Below are 25,366 nucleotides of genomic sequence, written 5' to 3' on the forward strand. Positions count from 1 at the left end.
AACTCAAGTGACCTTAGTCACGCAATGTTTGTCCGTTCATAAAAGTGCAGCTTAAACCCAGCCTCAATCATACAATCAAAATATCAAACTCTTTTACTATACAACCGGAAAGAGTATCAAATCTCAGTAGTCTTCAACTACAACTGACCACAAATCAACACGGTATAAATCACATTCAAACAAATGAAATACCGTATGCAAAAAAAACCGTATGCAATCCAATCCGCTAACAGATCTCCAGCAGAGAAAGGCCACCACGAAACAGCCGAGACCAACAGATGTGTAGTCCAAAGGAAGAAATGAGTGGATCCGATTCTGGTTAAACTTGAAACAAGGCTACAAAGCACATTTTTAAATACAACAAAACAAAGTAAAGAAGCTTCGGAACTGAGAGTTGAACACATCCTCATTTGCACCACCATCACAACCCCTTTTTTTGCAACTGATGCAGGCAATTTATTTGGGAATTAAAGTGATAGCGAACAGGTCAGGGTTCCCTATCCGCAGGCAGAACAGTTGAAACTGGAGCAGCAGTACGACCAGGTAGACTGGGGACAGCCAAGAGTCATCAGGCCAGGTAGTCCTGAAGCATGATCCTAGGGCTCAGGTCCTCCGGGAGGGGAGGGAGAGAGGGAGAAAAAGAGAGTTAGTGGGAGCATACTTTAATTCACACAGGACACCAGATAAGACAGGAGAATTACACCAGATATAACAGACTGACCCTAGCCACCCGGCACATAGACTATTGCAGCATAGATACTGTTGAGACAGGTGGTGCCTGAGGAAGGCCCAGAATATTTCCAGAGACTTCAGCCACACCAGCCATGGACTGTTTTCTCTCTTACCGTCTGGCAGGTGGTCTCGGAGCATTAGGGCCAGGACCAACAGGCTCAGAGAGTTTCTACCTGCAGGCTATAAGACTGTTGAACAGCTAACCCCTGGCTGTACTTAAGGCTATTTGCACTGACTGCATTCCCACATCAAACACAAATTCACTCACGCATGCACGCACACACACACACCCAACCCACCCACACCACTGCTGCCGCTCTGTGTTATTATCTACCTCTCTACCTCGCTCCTAACTCGTCACTATTCCCTTTACTACTTGTATAAAGTATAACCGTACACTCATATAGATCCACAGTATATTCTTAACATTTCACAATATATATTTCTTGATTTTCTTTTTAATGTACAATATGGTTAGCGCATTTCTTTAACTCCTTCTACACATTGCTAGTCATTAGCAGCTGAGATAGAATATTGTTATTGTTGGATTATTATATTGTGTGGCAAGAGAACAGCATACCCAGGATCAACACTTAAATAATAGTGTTGCAATAGTGTTGTAATAAAAGCGTTTTAAAATGTAATAGGAACATTTTAACCAGAACCTCTATGCTTGTCTACCTTCGAGTTGAAGAGATGAACAGACTCAGTCTGAGGAATCACTCTGTCACCCCTACTCTGTCACAACCTCGGACTCAGTGGGGAGAACATATGATTCAGATGTTGCTTGCGTTCCATTGTTGTCCATGACTTGATGGACCATTGTGAACAGATTCACAACATTGTCATGGAGCTGTGAAGAGCTGTTGGAGACTGCAGAGCTTTTCGCAAGAAGCAGGGATGAGAAGAGGGAACAGCAACTTCTTTCACTGACATTTCAGCAAAGGCATACACACAGGCTCGGCGGAAAAGAGCTTCCCTGATTGTTTTTCCCTCATCGTGAAAGTCGTTAGAACAATGTCTAACACACTTTTCCCCGCTGCCACTGATTCCATTAACAAACACGTTTCAAAATCAGGTTTTGGAGTTCATCAACTATATATTGGGACAGAGTGAGGATCTTACCCATAGAGATGACTTCATGTAGTCCTGCTGGATTTACAACATCCAGGATTGTGTTAACTACACCAGTGATGGTTTTGCCACCCACTGTAGGGTCGGACTGTACCATCATTCACATCAATAATTGTACTTGGTACAATCGGACAACTATAGACAGGCAACTCACTAGGAATGGAAGCTCCTGGGAGCAATGTTCCCTCCAAATTTTTGGTCTTGTCAGGCCTCCCGAGTGGCACAGTGGTCGAAGGCACTGTACCGCAGTGCTAGCTGTGCCACTAGAGATTCTGGGTTCGAGTCCATGCTCTGTTGCAGCCTGCCGCAACCGGGAGACCCATGGGGCGGCGCACAATTGGCCCAGCGTCGTCCGAGTTAGGGGAGGGTTTGGCCGGCAGGGATGCCCTTGTTCCATTGCGCACTAGCAACTCCTGTGGCTGGCCGGGCGCAGTGCACGCTGACACGGTTGCCAGGTGTACGGTGTTTCCTCCAACACATTGGTGCGGCTGGCTTCCGGGTTAAGTGGGCATTTGTGTGAAGAAGCAGTGCGGCTTGGTTGGGTTGTGTTTCGGAGGATGCACAGCTCTCAACATTTGCCTCTCCCGAGTCTGTACGGGAGTCGCAGCGATGAGACAAGACTGTAGCTACCAATTGGAGGGGTAAAAAAACTATTGTGAGCGGAAACTTGAGCTTTGTGAGAGTTTTTGCAACTTCTGGCGCGCATTTACAGTGAACACATACAGTTTTAGACAGTAGCCAATGGGCTATTGTGGCTATTTGAGCATGATGTAGGCCTAAATCCCATAACATTTTCACATGGAAATAGCTTTTGACTTCTATGATTTTCAATGCAGGCCTACATTGCATGAGATTTTTAAAAAGTGTTTACATTATGAAGGGATTGACATTAATTAATTTTGACTTGGTTTAACACCATGCACCAAATAGGTGACTGTAAATTGCATTGTATTGTGTTGTAATATGTAAGAAACCACTTTACAAAATGAAATTAATTATTATTACCATACAGAGAATTAGACAGTGTAGGCTACCCCTCTGCCTATAGGCTTATTCAAGCCTGTCTCAAAATACAACACTGCCCCTTAAATTAAGACATACGCTTTTTACCTGACTGGCTTTTCAAAGGCAAAGGTATCCTACACATGTTGTGCTCTTGTAGGAAGCGGTAACTCCCCATTGCTGACCTATACTTATCTATAACTGGGCTAATAACTCGCTAACTAGCAAAGTATATCAACAAATGTGCACACCCGCGGCTCTGATCTGAAAAGTGCATTCACTCGCGGGTGATTGAAAGACCGCTTATGGGCTACTCCAATCAATATAATTCTACTCCTTTGGCTCTGGCTGTGCAGAAAACAAAATCACAGACTCAATCTTGAAAAGTTAGATTTGTTTTGGTGCGTTGCATTGAAAAGGGCTGATATAATGTTGATTCGACCACCGAAAAAACGTTGATCTATATAGTGCAAACTAATGGGGCGCACTCAGTGACGTTCAATCTGTTCAGCATGGCATTTATTTTGCGTGGCAGTCCTAGGAAGTGTGCTCCAGCTTCACTGCCTTCACATTGAGCCATCGCTACACTTTACGTCATAGTTCCCAAAATGTTATGTAGTTGGGCGAACTTCCCAGAGGTCTTCACTTCTTCAGACCTGGAAATTTCCTCCTGAATGATGACCAAGATCGGATACTTTTTTGGCATCAGCCATGGTAGCACTGCTTTTGACACAACGGGAGAGAAAATACCCCAGCATTCTCTGAAGACGCTGGCAAATCACCTGTGCTACAGACCACATCTTCATCTCGGACACAACACCTTTTTCTGAGTCTGTGGATGAGGTCTCTGAATCGTTTGAATCCTGAAGAAGGACCGAGTCTGTACCAGAGTACTCTGTGGTCTGGAACAGGCTTTTCACACCATCTACTATGATTTTAAAAGCATCACAGGCTGTTGTGTCCATACTCATAGAGGAAGCGGTGGGTGTGCTCTGTAAAATGCTGTCCTCACAGGTACGTGACTCAGTGTTGTGTTAATAAATTCTTTACCCAGTTCATAATGCTGTCAACAAAATCAGACTGCTTCGTGTTGTCATCAGCTTCAAATGCCTTTTACAAAGCTCTCTGCAGCCGCCACAAATGTGTCCATGATTTTAGATGTCTCTGAATCAACATTCATCGACGACACAGAGACATTGTCCTCTACCATAGTGGGCATCTTGGTCTGGCGAGCAGCTTTGCTGCATGGGTCTGAGTTCTGAGAGGGTGTTCTAAGACTTACATTTTTCTCAGGAGTACCTAACAATTTCCCCCTTGCTTTCTCTGGAAGCTCTGACTGGATAGTTTCCTGATGCGTGGGATTAGGATACCAGGTGGGCTTTGGTGCTGGTTGCACTCTCCCGTGGACTCACATCGGATGATGACTCACAAGGGAAAAGAGAAAAGCTTGAAGCAGTGAATTCACTGCTATTATCCAGTTGGGATAATTTTTTTTAATGAATTGATTTAACCTTTATTTAACCATGCAAGTCAGTTTAAGAACAAATTCTTATTTACAATGACTGTCTACCAAAAGGCAAAAAATATAGGACAAAACACATCACGACCAGAGAGACACCACAACACTACATAAAGAGAAACCTAAGACAACATAGCATGGCAGCAATACATGACAACACCGTATGGTAGCAACACAACATGGGAGCAGCACAAAAAAATAGCACAAACATTATTGGGCACAGACATCAGCACAAAGGGCAAGAAGGTAGAGACAACAATACATCATGTGAAGCAGCCACAATTGTCAGTAAGAGTGTCCATGATTGAGTCTTTGAATGAAGAGATGGAGATAAAACTGTCCAGTTTGAGTGTTTTTTTGCAGCTCGTTCCAGTCTCTAGCTGCAGCAAAATGAAAATAGGAGCGACCTAGGGATGTGTGCGCTTTGGGGACCTTTAGTAGAATGTGACTGGCAGAGCGGATGTTGTATGTTGAGGATGAGGGCTGCAGTAGATATCTCAGATAGGTGGAGTGTGGCCTAAGAGGGTTTTATAAATAAGCATCAACCAGTGGGTCTTGCGACAGGTATTCAGAGATTACCAGTTTACAGAGGAGTATAGAGTTCAGTGATGTGTCCCATAAGGAGCATTGGTGGCAAATCTGATGGTCGAATGGTAAAGAACATCTAGCCACTCGATAGCACCCTTACCTGCCGATCTATAAATTACATTTCCGTAATCTAGGATGGTCATCTTAATCAGGGTTAGTTTGGCAGTTGGGGTGAAAGAGGAGCGATTGCGATAGAGGAAACCATGTATAGATTTAACCTTGATATGTGCTGAGAGAAGGACAGTGTAGCCATACTCCCAAGTACTTGTATGAGGTAACTTCCTCGAGCTCTAAACCCTCAGAGGTAGTAATCACACCGGTGGGGAGAGGGGCATTCTTCTTACCAAACCACATGACCTTTGTTTTGGAGGTGTTCAGAACAAGGTTAAGGTCAGAGAACTTGTTGGATACTAAGAAAGCTTTGTTGTAGAGCATTTAACACAACATACAGGGAGGAGCCAGTTGAGTATAAGACTGTATCATCTGCATGTAAATGGATGAGAGAGCTTCCTACTGCCTGAGCTATGATGTTGATGTAAATTGAGAATAGCGTGGGGCCTAGGATCGAGCCTTGAGGTACTCCATTTGTGACAGGCAGTGGTTGAGACAGCAGATGATCTGACTTTATACACTGCACTCTTTGAGAGAGGAAGTCAGAAAACCAGGCCAAAGACCCCGCAGAGACACCAATGCGCCTTGGCCGGCACAAAATAATGAAATGGTCTACCTTATCAAAACCTTTGACCAAGTTGTCATTTTAGCTTAGCTTCTTTCCAAACCTGGTCTGAGAGCATTTCTTAATATTCTGTATATAAATCAGACACTTCAATTAGTATGGTAGGTTACATTTTGTATAGTATGTAATACATCTGGTCCATCACCCATTTCATATGATATGTTACAAATTACAATTCATATTATATTTTACGAATTTGCAAAATGTACAATATGTTACGAAATTTACCTCAGTAACGTTAGCTATAGGCTAGGGGTAAGGTTGAGGTTAATTTTAGGAGGTAGGTTAAATAATTAAACTAGGGTTAGGTGAAGGGTTAGCTAAAAGGGGTAGGGTTAGGGGAAGGGTTAGCGAACATGCTCAGTAGTTGCAAAGTAGCTAAAAAGTAGTAAAAATTGTTGGAAAGTTAATGAGCTAAAATGCTAAATTTGTCCATGATGAGATTCTAATTCACAACCTTTGGGTTGCTAGACATTTGCGTTATACGCCCGACCAACCACCATACTACGTAACCATCTGTCTCAGGCAAACTTAAAATATCAAACTTAGTTTTACATAAAGAATAATACAAAAGGCTCTGAGACCAGGTTGTCTTTCCACTGCTGGTCCTGTCTTTCTTTGGCTAGACTACTGGCTCTTTCATCTCTCTCCTGTTGATATTTCAAATCCAACTGCTTTCCATCCGATTTGGGAAGGATGCAAAAAAAAGGGAATACTTGCTAAAACATGTACGACCAGTACAAACCCGTTTCAACTGCGCCCTGAATTCGAGAATTGCAGGTGTCATAAAGTCATAACGATAATGGTCTCATGCACCTGATAGGCTAGGTGCTATTCTATACCGCAACCACTGTAGATAGCCTATTACTAGTAGTACTAATATATATAGGACTAATATGTCTATCAATATCAGATGTTATGTTAATTTTTGAAATCCCAGGCCTACATGTATTCCAAGGACTAAGCCTACCTTATTCTCATCCATAATTGATCACTTGAAGTTCGAATCCACGTCTGTCTCAGCTACATGGAAGAACAGTAATGATGTCTGATGAAAAGTAACAGACTTTATAACGGTATTACGTCATGCAACCTAATGTTGTGCATGTCCGCAAGGTCGTTTTGTTCTTTGTGATACCTTTAGGCCAACTATTAGTCCAAAGCTCCCATAAGACACTTCGAAAAGGATCCACTCTGAGGAAATAATTTGAACTATTACAGACTACAAAGGGAAACACAGAAGTGAGCTGCCCATTGATGCGAGCCTAACACACGAGCTAAATGCCTTTTATGCTCTTTGCCTCGCTTCGAGGCAAGCAACACTGAAGCATGTACGAGAGCACCAGCTGTTCTGGATGACTGTGTGATAACGCTCTCGGTAGCCGATGTGAACAAAACCTTTAAACAGGTCAACATTCACAAAGCCGCTGGGCCAGACGGATTACCAGGACGTGTACTCAAAGCATGCACGGACCAACTGTCAAGTGTCTTCACTGACATTTTCAACCTCTCCCTGACCGAGTCTGTAATACCTACAGGTTTCAAGCAGACCACCATAGTCCCTGTGCCCAAGGAAGCGAAGGTAACCTGCCTAAATGATTACTGCAATGTGGCACTCACATCAGTAGCCATGAAGTGCTTTGAAAGACTGGTCATGGCTCACATCAACAGCATCCTCCCAGACACTCTTGACCCACTCCAATTTGCATACCGTCCCAACCGATCCACAGATGACACAATCTCAATCGCACTCCACAACGCCCTTTCTCACCTGGACAAAAGTAACACCTATGTGAGAATGCTGTTCATCGACTACAGCTCAGCATTCAACACCATAGTGCCCACAAAGCACATCACTAAGCTAAGGACTCTGGGACTAAACACCTCCCTCTGCAACTGGATCCTGGACTTCTGGACGGGCAGCCCCCAGGTGGTAATAGTAGGCAACAATACGTCTGCCACGCTGATCCTTAACACTGGGGCCCTTCAGGGGTGTGTCCTTAGTCCCCTCCTGTACTCCCTTTTCACCCATGACTGCGTGGCCAAACACGACTCCAACACCATCATTAAGTTTGCTGATGACAACAGTGGTAGGCCTGATCACCGACAACGATGAGACAGCCTATAGGGAGGTCTGAGTACTGGCAGTGTGGTGCCCGGACAACAACCTCTCCCTCAATGTGAGCAAGACAAAAGGAGCTGACCGTGGACTACAGGAAAAGTCGGGCCGAACAGGGCCCCCATTAACATTGACAGGGCTGTAGTGGAGCGGGTTAAGTTCCTTGGTGTCCACATCACCAACAAACTATCATGGTCCAAACATACCAAGACAGTCGTGAAGAGGGCACGACAAAACCTTTGCCCCCTCAGGAGACTGAAAATATTTGGCATGGGCCCCCAGATCCTCAAAAGGTTCTACAGCTGCACCATCGAGAGCATCCTGACCGGTTGCATCACCGCCTGGTATGGCAACTGCTCGGCATCTGACCGTAAGGCGCTACAGAGGGTAGTGTGAACGGCCCAGTACATCACCGGGGCCAAGCTTCCTGCCATCCAGGACCAATATAGTAGGTGGTGTCAAAGGAAAGCTGATACAATTGTCAGAGACTCCAGTCACCCAAGTTATAGACAGTTTTCTCTGCTACTGCACGACAAGCGGTCGCGGAGCACCAAGTCTAGGACCAAAAGGCTCCTCAACAGCTTCTACCCTCAAGCCATTACACTGCTGAAAAATTCATAAAAATCGCCACCGGACAATTTACATTGACCAGCCCTTATCCACTGCTTCTACTCACTGTTTGTTTGTTACCTATGCATAGTCACTTCGCCCCTACCTACATGTACAGATTACCTCAAATAGCTTGTACCGGTGCACCCTGTATATAGGCTCGTTATTCTTATTCTGTTACTTTTTATAATAGTCTACTTGGTAAATATTTTGCTCTTGAACTGCACTGTTGGTTAAGGGTTTGTAAGTAAGTAAAGTCTACACTCGTTGTATTCGGTGCATGTGGCAAATACATTTTGATTTGATTTGAAAAGTGAAATAAGCTCTACTCTTTTAGAACCTCTTGACTTTTGTGAACAAATTCAGTGCATAAAATGTAAACACACCAACATTAATATACCTTTCATTCATGAAAACGACACCCCTTTCATTGAAGCATTGCAGGTGCAACCGGTTATAAACACAAAACAAGCCAACGTGACCCTTGAGCTCTTGTTCAACACATCTGCATTTATTAACAATGACAGTAAATGATGTGAGAGACGAACATTATGGATTTCTGGACTTTCTCTTACTCATTGTGTTTGCAAACCACAAGGCAATGATAAAAATAAAAATACAACAAGGAATGTAACTAGTTTCCTTCCACCTCAGAGGAGGGCAAAGCTATTACACTGTACTAATGGGCCATGGTCAATAATGCAAGAGTCCCTAGTGTGAAGCAGAGATCCAGAATGAGTTTCCAACAGCATTTTGTCTGGCATATCGAATCTCATGCACTCGTAAAGAGTAATGACAAAGTGTACAATGGAATGTTAAAAGATGTGAGAAACCATACAATTGTTCGTTCGGGTCCAGATCATAGAGCTCCTGTTCCATGGCCTCATTGGGGTTGCTTCCTATTCTGAAGTGCAGATATGAACACGCATTTCCCTGCATATGTACTGTATTCTAACAGTACCCCTCGAGGCAGTATCAGAACTGGAATCATAAAGATGCTCAATGTGTCAAATTCAAGGATCCACTTCAGTAAATCACATCTCTTTTTCACCCAGACATTTCCATTGGTCAACTATCCCATTGCTGACATGTTGCCCACGGTAGTAACTTTACTGACAGCATAGCTCTAGCCAAGGAATATTATTTTGTGAACATTTTTAATTTAGTCTAGTTTGTAGGTAAATGATACTTGTCCAGTGTCTGCCCGCCATCTGAGAGGAGAAGTCAGCCTTGTGATGAAGACTTTACAAGCAAGTCCCTTGGTTAGGTCCATTTGACAGTCAATACATGAACAGACATCTTATCTATCCGAATGTGTTCTATGCAGTTCGCTTTCTTTTTATTTAGTAGAGGTCAACAGTTTTGATTCACAACTGTAGGGCAAGGTATTCACTATGAAGATGGATTTTAAAAAAGGTAAACATATACCGCATATAGCCAAGAGGAAAGCGCAAAGTAGCAATAATACCATTGGGGACAGTGGTTTAAAAGGTCTTGAGATGAGAGAGGCTCTTGCTTATCTCTAAGGTGGACCGTGTGTGTTCCATACTGGCACACTCACTATGTTACGATCAGCATCCTATACAAGCATACTGTATGAGGTTAATAGGCCAATGATGGTTCCATGTCATACAAGACAAACACACAAAAAAGTACTTTTTTTTGAATGTTTTTCCTTTTTCTTAAAAAGATCCAATGCAGCCATTTTATCTCAATCTGAAATCATTTCTGGGTCACAATTAAGTACCTTACTGTGATGGTTCTCAATTAAAACCATCAAAAAGAAACCAAATACTTTCTTAGCAAAGAGCAATACTTTTTCTAGGACTGTCTTGGAGTGGTCTGAGTGTGGAGGGGGAAACTGAAAATTAGATTTTTGGGGCAGGCCAAAACTCCATCCCACCAAAACAGGCCGGAATTCACAGGCAGTCTTTTCAATGAACTCTTACACTAAAAGGGCATTACCATAATTTATACAATTTGACACTATTATTAAAACCTCAGTGTGGAAATATATAATTTTACACAGGTAAACCATGTTGACTGGGCCTTTAAGTCCCTTTTTAGTTCTATGTTCCCTACCACTTCTCAGCATGTGGAAGTTGTTCGCACATCGACTCCAATATTACCTAATACTGCAAAATATGGTCAGAAAAACCTGTCAGCTTATTCCAGAGACGGTAAAACAGGAATTAGCCACGACCTGATATTCCTCCTCTCAATCCAACTCACTGAAAGAGTGACATCTCCTGGTTTAGAACAGTACTGCAACAGAAATGTACAGTAACATTGGGCCCATGAAAACAGATGTACTTGACAAGAGTTTTCACAGTTAAAATATTTTTTTTTTTACATTAAAACAATTGAAATGACACAAGATTAAAATAATAATAGGGCCAATTATTAAGAAAAAAAAATGTAGACATCGTGGGGGCAAATGAGTCTGACCTGTTTGTGCCACTAGGGGACAGAGAAGTAATGACAGGAAGTTACAAATGCCTAGTCTTGGATAAAAAAAGACACTTGACAAACATGAGCAGCACAGAGGGAGCAAGGCAGCTGACTGGTATTATTGGAGATTCAAGTGAGAGCATCGCGTCTACAGACAAAGCCCTTTCACCTCACCGCAGTATTCCACAGTGGCATCCTCCTCCCGTCTCCTTCATCTGCACTGACCTGAGATGGACTGGACAGGTGACAGGAGGTCCTCTGGTCGGAATCAGATCAGACACACTGCTTTGCTTTAACCTCCCCTATGTTTTTTTCCGATCAGATGAAATTAAGAAAAGGAGACAAGGAGATAGGAAGCCACTTGAGGCATGCTGGAACATTTTTCCCCCCCTGCCTCCGTCGATCGCTTTCATAAAGCTACATAATGTTGCTACATCAACATTATCCCATGGCTCTAGTTACCCCAACATTACACAAAGATTGCCATCCAGTCCCCAAATTCAAAGGGCTATACCGGTCTGGGGGCTAAATTTAAACCCCTTTGCTAAACTAGCAGTGATTCCAGGCTCAAACGTTAGAGCGTGAGTAAGACATTCCTGGTTGGGGCGGGGAAAACACGGATTCTGAAATTGATATAGAGTGAAGCACAAAGTCAAATAATACTGACCCTCTACGTTGTCAGAACCCAAGGTGAGACATACGCAAGTAAAACCACGAGTAGCACATTGAACTGTTAAGGTTGCACATATTCACACCCTGTTTGCCATTTTGCTAATATAAAAAGGAAAATGTGCCACTTTGCGTGGCCTATATCCACTTGGAATTAGACCATCTTCTGTATACCCAGTCTTCTCGATGCTTAAGTCAATTCCATTCAACGCCCTCTCAACCCAGCCACATTGCTTAAGCTTTTTAAGCAACTTTAAATATATGTAAAGAATATATACAAAACAAGCATATCATCACTGTACAAATGAACTTGAACCCAACCCGAGTCTTTCCATCATACAAGGGGAGCAGTTGAGCAAAAAGGGGAAGCGGCCATTTTCCTTTTGTTCAGTTAGTAGAAATCAAGAGATCGAGCCATAACAGCAGAAGCACTATCTGTCACCAGTAGGCTATACACCAGTATTTGAGGATCTTTGTCATCATATCAGTTTCTTCTGTCCAATTCTGGCCTCCATATCCAGTTTATTATTGAACCAGTAAGTCTAGTATAGAAGCGTTAAGTCAGTAGGGGCTGTATTTCCTGGTTAGTTATTTTACATGTGATTAAGACAGAAGGAAGAGCATAGAAGACAAGCGCCCTCCTTCACAGATTGATCAATTGGGTAGTTAAACTAGGTGAATGTGGTTCGATGCAACAAGGACTCCAGGTTCTGAATAAGGAGCATATAGGGATTGTTGACGCGGCTCGAAGCAAATGACAGACATCAGTTGAAAACATGATTTTTTTTCTTCCATTTTCGCTTGCAGGTGTCTTTTGAAACCCCTGCCCCCAAAACTGCTGCCCCTAAAGTCGTCCTTTCTCCCTTATTTTCTTCTTCTTTTGTCGTTCTGACAATCCGTCAAGGAAAACGTGGATTGGAAAAAAGATAGCCGCAGTGTGAAGGCATTGTTCCTCCTTTCCCTCTCTCTGCCAGAGGTTTAGGAGGGATCAGAGGTCTTCAGCGCATCCACCTTGGTCTCCAGGTCTGTGATCTGAGGAGGACAGAGAGAGAGAGAGAGGGGGCTTTTATTACACACAAAATCCCAAGGCAGAATGATCATAACTCAGTAGCATCTTCATGCTATGTGTTTAGATTAACCACAGCAAATTGTCTTACATAATTATTGAGAATGTCATGAAATATTTCCACACACAGTAGAACCTAAATATACAACACCTTGTCCTGGAGGTTATCTGCCTCTTCCTTATGAGTGGCCTCGGTCTCCTCTTGGGCTCTGCGCTGAGCCGTCTCCCTCTTCAGATACTCAATCTCCCTGAGACACATAGCGTGGCATGGTTAGGCTGAATCTTGCCCACCCATCACCCTCCTCTCTTCCTCCAACTCCTGAATCCTCCATTCCTCCTACAAACCCCAGAACCCCCATTCCTCTTCCTCCTACAACCCTATAACCCCCATTCCTCTCATCCCCCTACAAGTGCTGAGCGATTAGTGCTGTTTTGAGGTCGGTTCGGTTTCGGTTCATTATACAAAAAATTATCACGGTTTTCGACAAAACCAAATATAGTTTACATTCAATTGCCGAAACATTGAAAAACATTTCATTGTCTCTGCCAGGTGCACATTGGGTAAACATCAATAGAAAATTAGGGAATTACTATGAAATAATAAAATATTTCAGAGTATATTATTTAGTTTTTAAATTTGATTATTTTTCATTTAATCATCATCTCATCTCTGCTCAGGCAATAGCAGCCAGCCAGCCAAATATCCAACGTTCTCTGTGCTCCCTATACTGTACTGTCTGACAAACCTAGTAGCTGTAGCTGGCTAAGTATGCTGCAGAGCTGTCTGACAAACCTAGTAGCTGTAGCTGGCTAAGTATGCTGCAGAGCTGTCTGACGAAAAATCATTTTACTAGATCCCTTTCAGTCAGTAAACTTCGGTACAACATACTATAGAGAGTCGCACTCTCGTGATTTCAGTTTAAAAACCTCTTTGGGGTGGGGGGCAGTATTTTGGATGAAAAGCGTGCCCAAAGTAAACTGCCTGTACTCAGGCCCAGAAGCTAAAATATGCATAATATTAGTAGATTTGGATGGAAAACACTCTGAAGTTTCTAAAACTGTTTGAATGATGTCTGTGAGTATAACAGAACTCATATGGCAGGTGAAAACCTGAGAAAAATCCAACAAGGAAGGTTTGTAGTTTTTCAAGTAATTGCCTATCCAATATAAAGTATAAATTTGGTCAGCTTGCACTTCCTAGGGCTTCCACTAGATGTCAACAGTCTTTAGAATGTTGTTTCAGGCTCTACTGTGAAAGGGGGGCGAATAAGAGCTGTTTCAACCAGTGGTCAGGTTGAAAGCCTTTAGTTTAGTCACGTGCCGTGACCACGAGCTCCGTTCCCTTTCCTTTCTAAAGACAAAGAAATTGTCCGGTTGGAATATTAATATAGATTTATGATAAAAACATCCTAATGATTGATTCTATACATCGTTTGACATGTTTCTACAAACTGTAACGGAACTTTTTTGACTTTTCGCCTGGACTTAGTGCCCGCGCCTTGTGCATTTGGATTAGTGTACTAAACGTGCAAACAAAAAGGAGGTATTTGGACATAAATGATGGACTTTATCGAACAAAACAAACATTTATTGTGGAACTGGGATTCCTGGGAGTGCAATTCCGATGGAGATCATCAAAGGTAAGTGAATATTTATCATTTCTATTTCTGACTTCTGTTGACTCCATAACATGGCGGGTATCTGTATGGCTTGTTTTGGTGGCTGAGCGCTGTACTCAGATTATTGCATGTTGTGCTTTTGCCGTAAAGCTTTTTTGAAATCTGGCACAGCGGTTGCATTAATGAGAAGTATATCTTTAATTCTATGCATAACACTTGTATCTTTCATCAACGTTTATGATGAGTATTTCTGTAAATTGATGTGGCTCTCTGCAAAATCACCGGATGTTTTGGAATAAAAACATTACTGAACATAACGCGCCTATGTAAACTGAGATTCGAACAAAACATACAGTGCCTTGCGAAAGTATTCGGGCCCCTTGAACTTTGCGACCTTTTGCCACATTTCAGGCTTCAAACATAAAGATATAAATGTATATGTATGTATTTTTTTGTGAAGAATCAACAACAAGTGGGACACAATCATGAAGTGGAACGACATTTATTGGATATTTCAAACTTTTTAACAAATCAAAAACTGAAAAATTGGGCGTGCAAAATTATTCAGCCCCTTTACTTTCAGTGCAGCAAACTCTCTCCAGAAGTTCAGTGAGGATCTCTGAATGATCCAATGTTGACCTAAATGACTAATGATGATAAATACAATCCACCTGTGTGTAATCAAGTCTCTGTATAAATGCACCTGCACTGTGATAGTCTCAGAGGTCCGTTAAAAGCGCAGAGAGCATCATGAAGAACAAGGAACACACCAGGCAGGTCCGAGATACTGTTGTGAAGAAGTTTAAAGCCGGATTTGGATACAAAAAGATTTCCCAAGCTTTAAACATCCCAAGGAGCACTGTGCAAGCGATAATATTGAAATGGAAGGAGTATCAGACCACTGCAAATCTACCAAGACCTGGCCGTCCCTCTAAACTTTCAGCTCATACAAGGAGAAGACTGATCAGAGATGCAGCCAAGAGGCCCATGATCACTCTGGATGAACTGCAGAGATCTACAGCTGAGGTGGGAGACTCTGTCCATAGGACAACAATCAGTCGTATATTGCACAAATCTGGCCTTTATGGAAGAGTGGCAAGAAGAAAGCCATTTCTTAAAGATATTCATAAAAAGTGTTGTTTAAAGTTTGCCACAAGCCACCTGGGAGACACACCAAACATGTGGAAGAAGGTGCTCTGGTCAGATGAAATCAAAATTGAACTTTTTGGCAACAATGCAAAACGTTATGTTTGGCGTAAAAGCAACACAGCTGAACACACCATCCCCACTGTCAAACATGGTGGTGGCAGCATCATGGTTTGGGCCTGCTTTTCTTCAGCAGGGACAGGGAAGATGGTTAAAATTGATGGGAAGATGGATGGAGCCAAATACAGGACCATTCTGGAAGAAAACCTGATGGAGTCTGAAAAGACCTGAGACTGGGACGGAGATTTGTCTTCCAACAAGACAATGATCCAAAACATAAAGCAAAATCTACAATGGAATGGTTCAAAAATAAACATATCCAGGTGTTAGAATGGCCAAGTCCAGACCTGAATCCAATCGAGAATCTGTGGAAAGAACTGAAAACTGCTGTTCACAAATGCTCTCCATCCAACCTCACTGAGCTCGAGCTGTTTTGCAAGGAGGAATGGGAAAAAAATTCAGTCTCTCGATGTGCAAAACTGATAGAGACATACCCCAAGCGACTTACAGCTGTAATCACAGCAAAAGGTGGCGCTACAAAGTAGGGGCTGAATAATTTTGCACGCCCAATTTTTCAGTTTTTGATATGTTAAAAAAGTTTGAAATATCCAATAAATGTCGTTCCACTTCATGATTGTGTCCCACTTGTTGTTGATTCTTCACAAAAAAATACAGTTTTATATCTTTATGTTTGAAGCCTGAAATGTGGCAAAAGGTCGCAAAGTTCAAGGGGGCCGAATACTTTCGCAAGGCACTGTACATGTATTGTGTAACAGGAAGTCCTATGGGTGCCATCTGATGAAGATCATCAAAAGGTTAGTGATTCATTTTCTCTCTATTTCTGCTTTTTGTGACTCCTCTCTTTGGCTGGAAAATGGCTGTTTTTGTGACTAGGCGCTGACCTAACATAATCGCATGGTATGCTTTCACCGCAAATCCTTTTTGAAATCGGACACTGTGGTGGGATTAACAAGAAGTTTTTCTTTAAAATGGTGTATAATACTTGTATGTTTGAGGAATTTTAATTATGAGATGTTTGAATTTGGCGCCCTGCATTTTCACTGGCTGTTGTCAAATCGATCCTGTTACTGTCATTTGATCCCTAAGAAATTTTTAAGGATCTACAATCACGCCTGACCAGGCCAATGAAATCCATTCCTCGCCAGAAGCCCTGCCTTCTATAGGTGATAAGTATGAGGGTCTGATTCATTCCTTCAATTATTCCACTCATTATGAACAGGAATGATTCACGCTACTAAAACAAACAATTAGAAAACGAGACTGTCTTACGTTGTGCCAACTAAACTGTCCCATAGTGGTAGAGCGTGCTTATCCTCTGGACGTTGTGTGCTGAAGTTTGTATTTGTTCTCATACGTTTTCTAAATCACAAACAATGTGTTATTCTTCAATTTGCTGGTGCGATGATTAAGACTGCTAAGAAAACGAACGAGACGACGACGGCTAAGCCATTTATCTGAATGGTACTCACGATCTGTGTGTAGTTTGTCTCCTCTTGCAGCCTGCTCAGGCGGCCCCTCGCTCAAACCAGTCCGTGGGAGTATTGCCCACCGCCTGTGCGACTCCGCTTGCCACTCTTCCCAGAATTGTTGATGGTCCGGTCCCACCTCGGTTATGTGGACTTTCTTGACTTGGCTAGCTAAGCGAGCACTGCATAGTGTGCTAGCCAGGTTGGCTAACACACATAGGCGAGCTAGCTATTACTAGCTATTCCCACGGTGGAGTTGCTCTCTTGTTGAGTATACGTAGTGTTAAGTCGCTTGTTTTTTCTAAAATGGACCATGCTACAGTCAAAGAAGCTAGCTAGTCTAGATTATGCTAAAAAAGAAAAAATCCTGGCTAATGTCAGCTAGCATGCTTAGCTTCCTGCGAGTGAAATGTAATATATTTCCCCCGGTGTTATGGCAACCCCATTCCCATTTGTGTTTAAATACGAATAGCCAGGGGCACAATGTTGAGTGAGGCCGCCAGATCATAGGCAGTAGGGATGTTCTCTTAATAAGTGTGTGAATTTGGGCCATTTCCCTGTCCTGCTAAGCATTCAAAATGCAAGTACTTTTGGGTGTCAGGGAAAATGTATGGAGTAAAAAAAAAGTACATTGTTTTCTTCAGGAATGTAGTGTAGTAAAAGTTGTCAAAAAGATAAATAGTAAAGTACAGTTACCCACAAAAAACGACTTAAAAGTACTTTACACCACTGGTTGAACAGTGTTTCCTCCGACACATTGGTGAAGCGGGCAGGTGTTAAGTGCGGATTGGCGGGTCATGTTTCAGGAGACGCATGCCTCTCCCGAGCCATTTGGGGAGTTGCAGCGATGAGACAAGATCGCAATTGGATATCACGAAATTGGGTAGAAAAAGGGGGTAAAAATAAAAAAAGAGATCCTTGCCTGTAACTCAGGCCCTGAAGCAAGGATATGCATATTCTTGGTACCATTTGAAAGGAAAAACTGAAGTTTGTGGAAATGTGAAAGTAATGTAGGAAAAGATAATGCAAAGAAAAAAAACAACCGTTCTTTAGTATTTTTTTGTACCGTCATCTTTGAAAGGCCATATAGTATTATTCCAGCCCAGGTGCAATTTAGATTTGGTTTTAGACTGATCCAATGAACCATTGTATTTCTGTTCAAAATGTTGTCAAGACTGCCCAACTGTGCCTAATTTGTTTATTAACAACTTTTCATGTATAAAATTGTGCACTCTCCTCAAACAATAGCATGGTATTCCTTCACTGTAATAACTACTGTAAATTGGACAGTGCAGTTAGATTAACTAATGGCAGGGTAGCCTAGGTGGGCGGCAGGGTAGCCTAGTGGTTAGAACGTTGGACTCGAAAGGTTGCAAGTTCAAAATCCCCGAGCTGACAAGGTACAAATCTGTCGTTCTTCCCCTGAACAGGCAGTTAACCCACTGTTCCTAGGCCATCATTGAAAATAAGAATGTGTTCTTAACTGACTTGCCTAGTAAAATAAAATAATAATTTAAACTTTCTGCCAATATCAGATATGTCTATGCCCTGGGATATTTTCTTGTTACTTACAACCTCATGCTAATCGCATTAGCCTACGTTAGCTCAACCGTCCCGTTGAAGGGACACTGATCCCGAAGAAGGATCTACAACTATGTTGTACCTCGTTTCCCTCCTTCAGGGAATAGTAGTTGTAGTCATAAGTAGGCAAGTCATAATTTCAAGACTGCTTATTACCAAATACTACAACTATCAAATCAGGTTGCGCTACCTCACGAGCTGTCTCTATCCATCATCCTCTCTCGTGCAGTCTGTGTGTATCCGTCTCTGTCCATGCCGGAAAGAATAAGCGCAATTGATTATAGTCATTTAAGTTAAATTACCACATTTCTGCTGTGAATTCATTTGCTTAAATGGAAACTACAACTCCCTTCAGCCCAGCGTCTCGCATCGTTCTTGACTTCTCTAGAGAAACGGCGTGTTGAGCTAAAAAAAAAAAATAAAGTAATTGAACCAACGTAGGTCATTTAATGACAAACCCCCGCAATTTCAGTTAATCGCTCAGCACTACCACCTAAAAATCCCAGAATCCTCCATTCCTCTCTTCCTCTTACAAACTCCAGAATCTTCCATTCCTCTTTCTCCTATAAACCCCAGAACCCCAATCCTCTTCCTACTACAAACCCCCAGAAACCCCCCATCCCTCTCTTCCTCCTACAAACCCCAGAATCCCCCCATCCTTCTCTTCCTCCTATAAACTCCAGAATCCTTCATTCCTCTCCCTCCTACAAACCCCAGAATCCTCCTTACTTTTGCTGGTATTCCTTGATTAGGCGCTTGGCTTTGCTGTACTTGCGCTCCAGGGTCTGGTATTGGGCCTGTGTCTCCTTCAGGTGTTCGTCCACTGCCTGACACAGACTTTGGGCCTCCATCCAGTAGCCCTCCAGCTTCTCCATGCGCTCCTTGTTCTCCCGAACGCTCTGTTCCAGCTGGGCACGCTCCATGCGCCAGCGCAGCTTGTCCTGCTCTGCATGCGTCAGCTAGATGAGGGGAGAAAGTGTAAAGTTTATTCCTGTATACTTCTAGTTTACCCCTGGACTGTGTTTTAGTCCAGGGTTAAGGTGGGTCTGTGAAACAAGTCCCATGTTTGTTGGGTAATTGATTTTGGAGCAGGTCTAACCTTTCTCTTCAGTTGTTGAATCTCGGCCTGGGTGACTGCATGCTTTATCTGAAGCTACAGAGGGAGAGAGCGGTTAAAAAAAAATGGACACCATGGCTCACTCCAGCCCAATGTCTCATCTCATACGCTCTCTCAACAAGTAGTCGAATTGAATAGAACCTTTTTCTCCATTTCGAGGTGAACTTGATGCCTTTGGCATCAAGCCTCCCTTCTCACCTCTTTGAACTTGTGGGCCAGTTTCTCAGGGTCCATCTCCATGGGAGAGAGCATGTCCTCATTCTCCGCCAGGTCAAACACCTCTATGGCGTTGGGGAACATGGGGCTCATCTCCTCCTCCTCGTCTGTTGCATACTCACCTGTCTGGAGGACATTCAGAAGATTCGGAATGTATTCACAATATATTCAGAGAGTGCATTTAGACATTCCTGTCATGTTTCTGTCTTGTTGTGAACCAACAATGTCGTCACACAGTAACCATACCTGCCCATGTAACTACCATGTGAAGTAAATACATGGTTTTACCAAAGGGGAACCAAGGTTTTTTGGGGGTCCTCACAGGATAGGCCTCCATTTCTATTTCTAATCAATGTTTTCCCTCTACCCTCAAATGGCCACTAGATGGTGAAGTTGAGCAGAGAGGAAAAAGCCCTCAAGGAGTAGAACGATAGTGGGCCAGAATTGACACCCTAGAATTGGGCAACCACCATTTTGTGTTTACCAGGCAAGCTTGTCAGAAGACAAAGCTTGTCAGGGGACTCCGTGGCTGCAGTGATGTGAATCTTTGTTGACAAATAGTCTACATAACAATTGATTATAGACACATTTGTATGTTGATTTGTGCAATAAATCCCACTCTACTGTACTGTCTACATGGACCTGGTGAGGTCAATAACAAAACACACACATCTCTGTTAGAAAAAATAACACTTCCCCTTCCTTCTCACACACACACACTCCTAGGGATGGGTACCGAAACCCAGTATTAAACGGGCCCCGGGGCTAAATTATTAAAGAACGTAGTATCGATAAGCTTCGACGTTATCGGTTCTGCTTTCGGTACTGGAGAAATTAAGAAAATACATTTCCTATTCATTATTGCTACATAAACGTTATCTTGCACATTGTATCTCACCAACCGTTTCTAATTTGCAATAATATGAAGACATTCGTCTATGATGCATTTTCGCTTTTCCCAACCCAGAAGAGAGCTCACTCTCACACGTCACAGCACGCTGCTCTTAATCAGTGACGATGGTGGAGAGAACTACACGTTAAAGTGTGGTTACACTTCACCAGAGACGATGCTGACAATGCTCGTTACCACAGGTGCAACAAGACTTTTGCTTGTAAGGGCGGAAACACAAGCAATCTGTCCAAACATCTATGGAAAGTGCATCATGTACCAGGCAGAGAAATGCACAGTTTTCGACTGCCTAGCTCGTAGTTCATCTCTCGTTGCAAGATCTATGTTATGTATGTATGCTAGCAGCCTAGAGCCCACACACGGAGTTACAACATTTATGCGAACATGGGTTCATGATCAAAAGTAACCATTAGCCAGCGGATTGTTTAGCTATGGGTGCGTTCATAAATTCAATCACCCATTTAAAGTTTAAACTTTTTTGTTAAAGTTGCAGCTGCAATGAACCAACCCACTCCTCCCTCTAATACCACTGGTCCAAGCCAAAGAAAAGCCCAAAGCCCCTTCAGGTTGGCAGCTAGTGGGAGGATGACTGAGGAGAGGGTGAATGAGTGCCACCTAGCCATGACCAAGTTCATAGTGAAAGGCCTACACTCCTTTGCAACATTGGAGTCCAAGGGCTTTAGTTAACAGTCTGTCAGTGTATACAATGAGGAGAACAAGTATTTGATACACTGCCGATTTTGCAGGTTGTCCTACTTACAAAGCATGTAGAGGTCTGTCATTTTTTTAATCATAGGTACACTTCAACTGTGAGAGACGGAATCTAAAACAAAAATCCAGAAAATCACATTGTATGATTTTTAAGTAATTAATTTGCATTTTATTGCATGACGTAAGTACTTGATCCCTACCAACCAGTAAGAATTCCGTCTCTCACAGACCTGTTACTTTTTCTTTAAGAAACCCTCCTGTTCTCCACACATTACCTGTATTAACTGTACCTGTTTGAACTCGTTACCTGTATAAAAGACACCTGTCCACACACTCAATCAAACAGACTCCAACCTCTCCACCACCTCTCCACCTCTATACCACTGTATTGTCTTTTGCAGGAAAATAGTTTAGTTAATTTGTTTTACATTCCCATCATCACAACATTAGAGTCTATAATAGTGATTTGTTCAAAGCTTTGCTGTTTCTTTTGCTGTAAATAATAGTTTACTTATTTTACATTTCAGAAAATAAAGCAAATGTTAATTCTGTTCTTCATTTGTTTCGTTTTTTTCTCAGTAAAAAATAACTAAAAAGAACCGGATCGATAAGCAGTATCGGTAAGAGCAGTAATAGCCTTAAAATCTCACACACACACAACACACAGACATTTCAAATATTCCTTTAACAACAGCCGCCTGGGACAAGCCCCAACAAATGCTTTTCCTGACCTTGTCACACCAATGAGTCACTCTCTCTGAGGGAATGCCACACACATCCCCAGCCCCCCCCTCCCCCATCAACCCTGGGCTGTGTGCTCGTCTGAACCCTCCCAGTTGGACCAAGCATCAAAGCCCTGAACACGCCTGTCACAACAACACTGTCTGATGTGTCCACTCTCCAAACGTGCTGAAAGTGTTTATGCCGTTTGAACGTTGCATAGCCAACCGGAGTTGAGGAGAAACTAACAAAGTGCAGAGACTGGGGGATGAGCTGGAGTCACATAGGCATCGTTAGATGGCACTGTCCTATCAATAAAAAAAAGGCCAAATAACATGAACTATTCATTTTTAAACGCATTAGAAAGGACGTGTATGGTAACGCATCTTTAGCAGGAAATTACATTGATGCAGGCTCAGATCTGTTGGGAGGGGGGCATGTTCTGATGGGGAGACACAGTGTGATGGAATACCAGACCTTGGTCGTGGCATCTGGCTCGCACTTGTCTGTCTTTCACACCCAAGCCCAGACATCTCTTGAACGTGATTGAATTTAACAAGGAGATGGATTCAATTAATTCAAGCATTTCCTCTCCATGGAAGAGACTGAGGGGAGACAAGGAACTGAGAAAATTGCTGGCCTGGGTTTCATTCCACAACACTTTCCCCTACTGTATATGTCCTTATTCAGCCCCTTTCAAAAATCTGAGATGACTGGGCAGGTACAAAGCACTACGTGCACCTAGGTTCCGTCATATTGCTTAAACCTATCCAGTCCTGTTAGATCAAGTGAAGGGGAGGTGAACAAGGAGTGTTCCTTCTAGAATGACCGTTGTATTATTCCATTGTGAAGGGAGCCTGATGGAACATCGGATAGTGATGCGGAGGAAGTGTCAAACGCTTCTTAAGCGCCATCTTGTTCAGTCATATTATTGACTGATGGAAGGAGTGGAGATGTTTTGAATGGGCTGAACTAATATTTTTTCATGGCGTGTGTGTGTGCGTGCGTGCGTGCGTGTTTGACCAGGGCCCTACGCTAACCGGTCAGAAGTAGTGCACGATAAAAGGAATAGGTTGCCATTTGGGACACAGCGATGTGAGCCCCCTCACCTCCTCATCCTCCTCCATGTACTGGCTGTAACGCTGCTCCATCATCTCTTTCTGCCAGCGCTCCTGCTCCAGGGTCTGTTGGATCAGCTGGGCCACCTCGCTCTGCTCACCTGGCTTCTCTCGGCCAATCATGAACCTGCATGGGCAACAACGACCAATGGGGTGAGTGGAAAGGCATGTCTGTCAAGGAGTAGCCAATGGGAAGCCGGGGGTAGAATTGAGTGGGTAGCAAGGTAAACCTAGGGTAGGGTAGTTAAGTTTAGGTCTAGTGGTTGCAACGTCAGAAGATAGATGTGCTATTGTCACAGAAGGACCATACGGTAGAATTCAAAATCACTCATCCGTTACATTTGCCAAGACATTAGCCCCCAGTTTACAAACAAGTGCAAGCCAGGGCAGCAACTTTTGACGGGAAATTCAAATGAAAGCTTGTGCCTGGAAGGAACATGTCACTCACTGTACATGGACGGATGAGTTGACATCACTAATGAGAATCAAGGAAAAATGTGTAGAATGAGTAGAAAATGTGATAAAGATAGCGCTGAGGGAGAAAGACAATTCAGTGAATAAGTGTGGCACGCCATCAGAAGAGAAGATAATGGCGGTGTCTGATATGGCACATTATTCCCTATTTAGTGCACTACTTTTGCCCAGAACGCTACACAGGGAATAGATTGCGATTTTAGACAGACTTTTTCTATGCATCACAGATAATAACAATTAAACAAACAAATGTCAGTCCTGGGGACCAGAAAGCATGAGAGAGCATGTTTCATAGAATGTGGGACCGAAGCGTCTACAGAGACATTTCATCCGTAGCAGAACTGTCTGACAGTTATCCTGTTGCACATGGGACCCTTAAGACCGCGACACCGGTTCTGGCTGTCACATGTTGTCAAATGGAATGACCGAGCGGAAAGACCTCAACTGGACGCTTGCCTGGAGATCATTTTCCGCACTCAAGCATGTGTGCAAAGCAGCCTGATGCACATTGACACGTAAGACACAAAGAAAAACATAGTGCTGTCGCTAATACCACATTTTTACTCAAAGTGATTCTCTCAACAGAATATCGTATTCCTTGACGTAAGTGCACTAGACAAAAGGATGAAAACAATCATTTCTAAATCGATTATAACGTGATGTATTTTTGTACACCTAATATGGTTTACTGCAGGGGGGAAAAAATGGCATTGATCACTACATCATAAAAATGACCCTAAGTGAGATAAACTAATAACCCTCTGGTCACCAATCTGTATCCCTGCGAGAGACTAGACTACCACACATGCTCAATGAGACCTAAGAGAGCGGTAGCTACATAACTCAACACGACCGCCGGCACCACTGTGGCATCCAGTGTGAGCGGGGGAGGGGTGGTTTCCGTGATAATGTTGTGAGTGTGTGAGGGTTAAGAACCCACTAGAGGACCCCTCAGTTGCCCGAGGAGAAATAACACAGTGGTGGTCAAAAGGGCGCAAGAAATGGTGGCTAGGAATCTAACCACTATGTGGAAAAGCCAAGCTGTGCACGGAAAAAGATGCCAAGCAAATATGACGCCTAACCTCGCCAGCATTTTCAAAGCAAGCCACGCCATCTATTTTCTGTGACTATGCTGAATCATATTCACCAAAGAGACGGCGCTAATTTTGGACCAATCAAAACATCACCACCTGTCAGTGCAACCCCTCAGCAGCCTGTGAGGATGATCGACAGATGCTAAATCAATGAATATTCACACGCTCAGAGACCCTCTCCATCCAGCCTGCAGGACATGAGGCGACGTGGAAAACAACCAGGCCTAGTCTGGAACCCTCTGTGCGTGTGAATCTGCAAGTATCCCCCTGCCATCATCTTTACAAACCCATCCGCCTTTGGATGAGGTCAAACACCAGCATTCTCCACAGAGATTGTCTAGAGACAAATCCATTTATTGGATTTGGATTAAAATGGGTACAAAACTGAACAATAGGTGGGAAATTCACTTTGAAAAAAGGTGCTTCCACAAAGGGAGACAAGAGTCCGATTGGGTAGGCGATTACATTTTTGGGGCATCCCCCCTCCT

At 43.0% G+C, this 25,366-nt stretch overlaps 1 protein-coding gene across 1 annotated transcript in view; it reads right to left on the reverse strand.

Annotated features, from left to right (window-relative positions):
• Positions 1–8,929: 8,929 nt before the first annotated feature.
• Positions 8,930–25,366, reverse strand: part of LOC139364583 (protein phosphatase 1, regulatory subunit 9Ba) — a 64,331-nt gene continuing 47,894 nt past the window's right edge. The window contains exons 6-11 of the mRNA XM_071101447.1: positions 23,302–23,437; positions 19,834–19,977; positions 19,618–19,671; positions 19,248–19,477; positions 12,777–12,873; positions 8,930–12,591 (exon numbers count right to left, since the gene is read on the reverse strand). Of these exons, the coding sequence (XP_070957548.1) occupies positions 12,538–12,591; positions 12,777–12,873; positions 19,248–19,477; positions 19,618–19,671; positions 19,834–19,977; positions 23,302–23,437 (715 nt within the window). The 3' untranslated portion in view covers positions 8,930–12,537. The remainder of the gene's footprint in view (positions 12,592–12,776; positions 12,874–19,247; positions 19,478–19,617; positions 19,672–19,833; positions 19,978–23,301; positions 23,438–25,366) is intronic.

The sequence above is a fragment of the Oncorhynchus clarkii genome, chromosome 13, assembly GCF_045791955.1.
Source record: "Oncorhynchus clarkii lewisi isolate Uvic-CL-2024 chromosome 13, UVic_Ocla_1.0, whole genome shotgun sequence".
In the NCBI taxonomy this organism is placed as follows: Eukaryota; Metazoa; Chordata; class Actinopteri; order Salmoniformes; family Salmonidae; genus Oncorhynchus; species Oncorhynchus clarkii.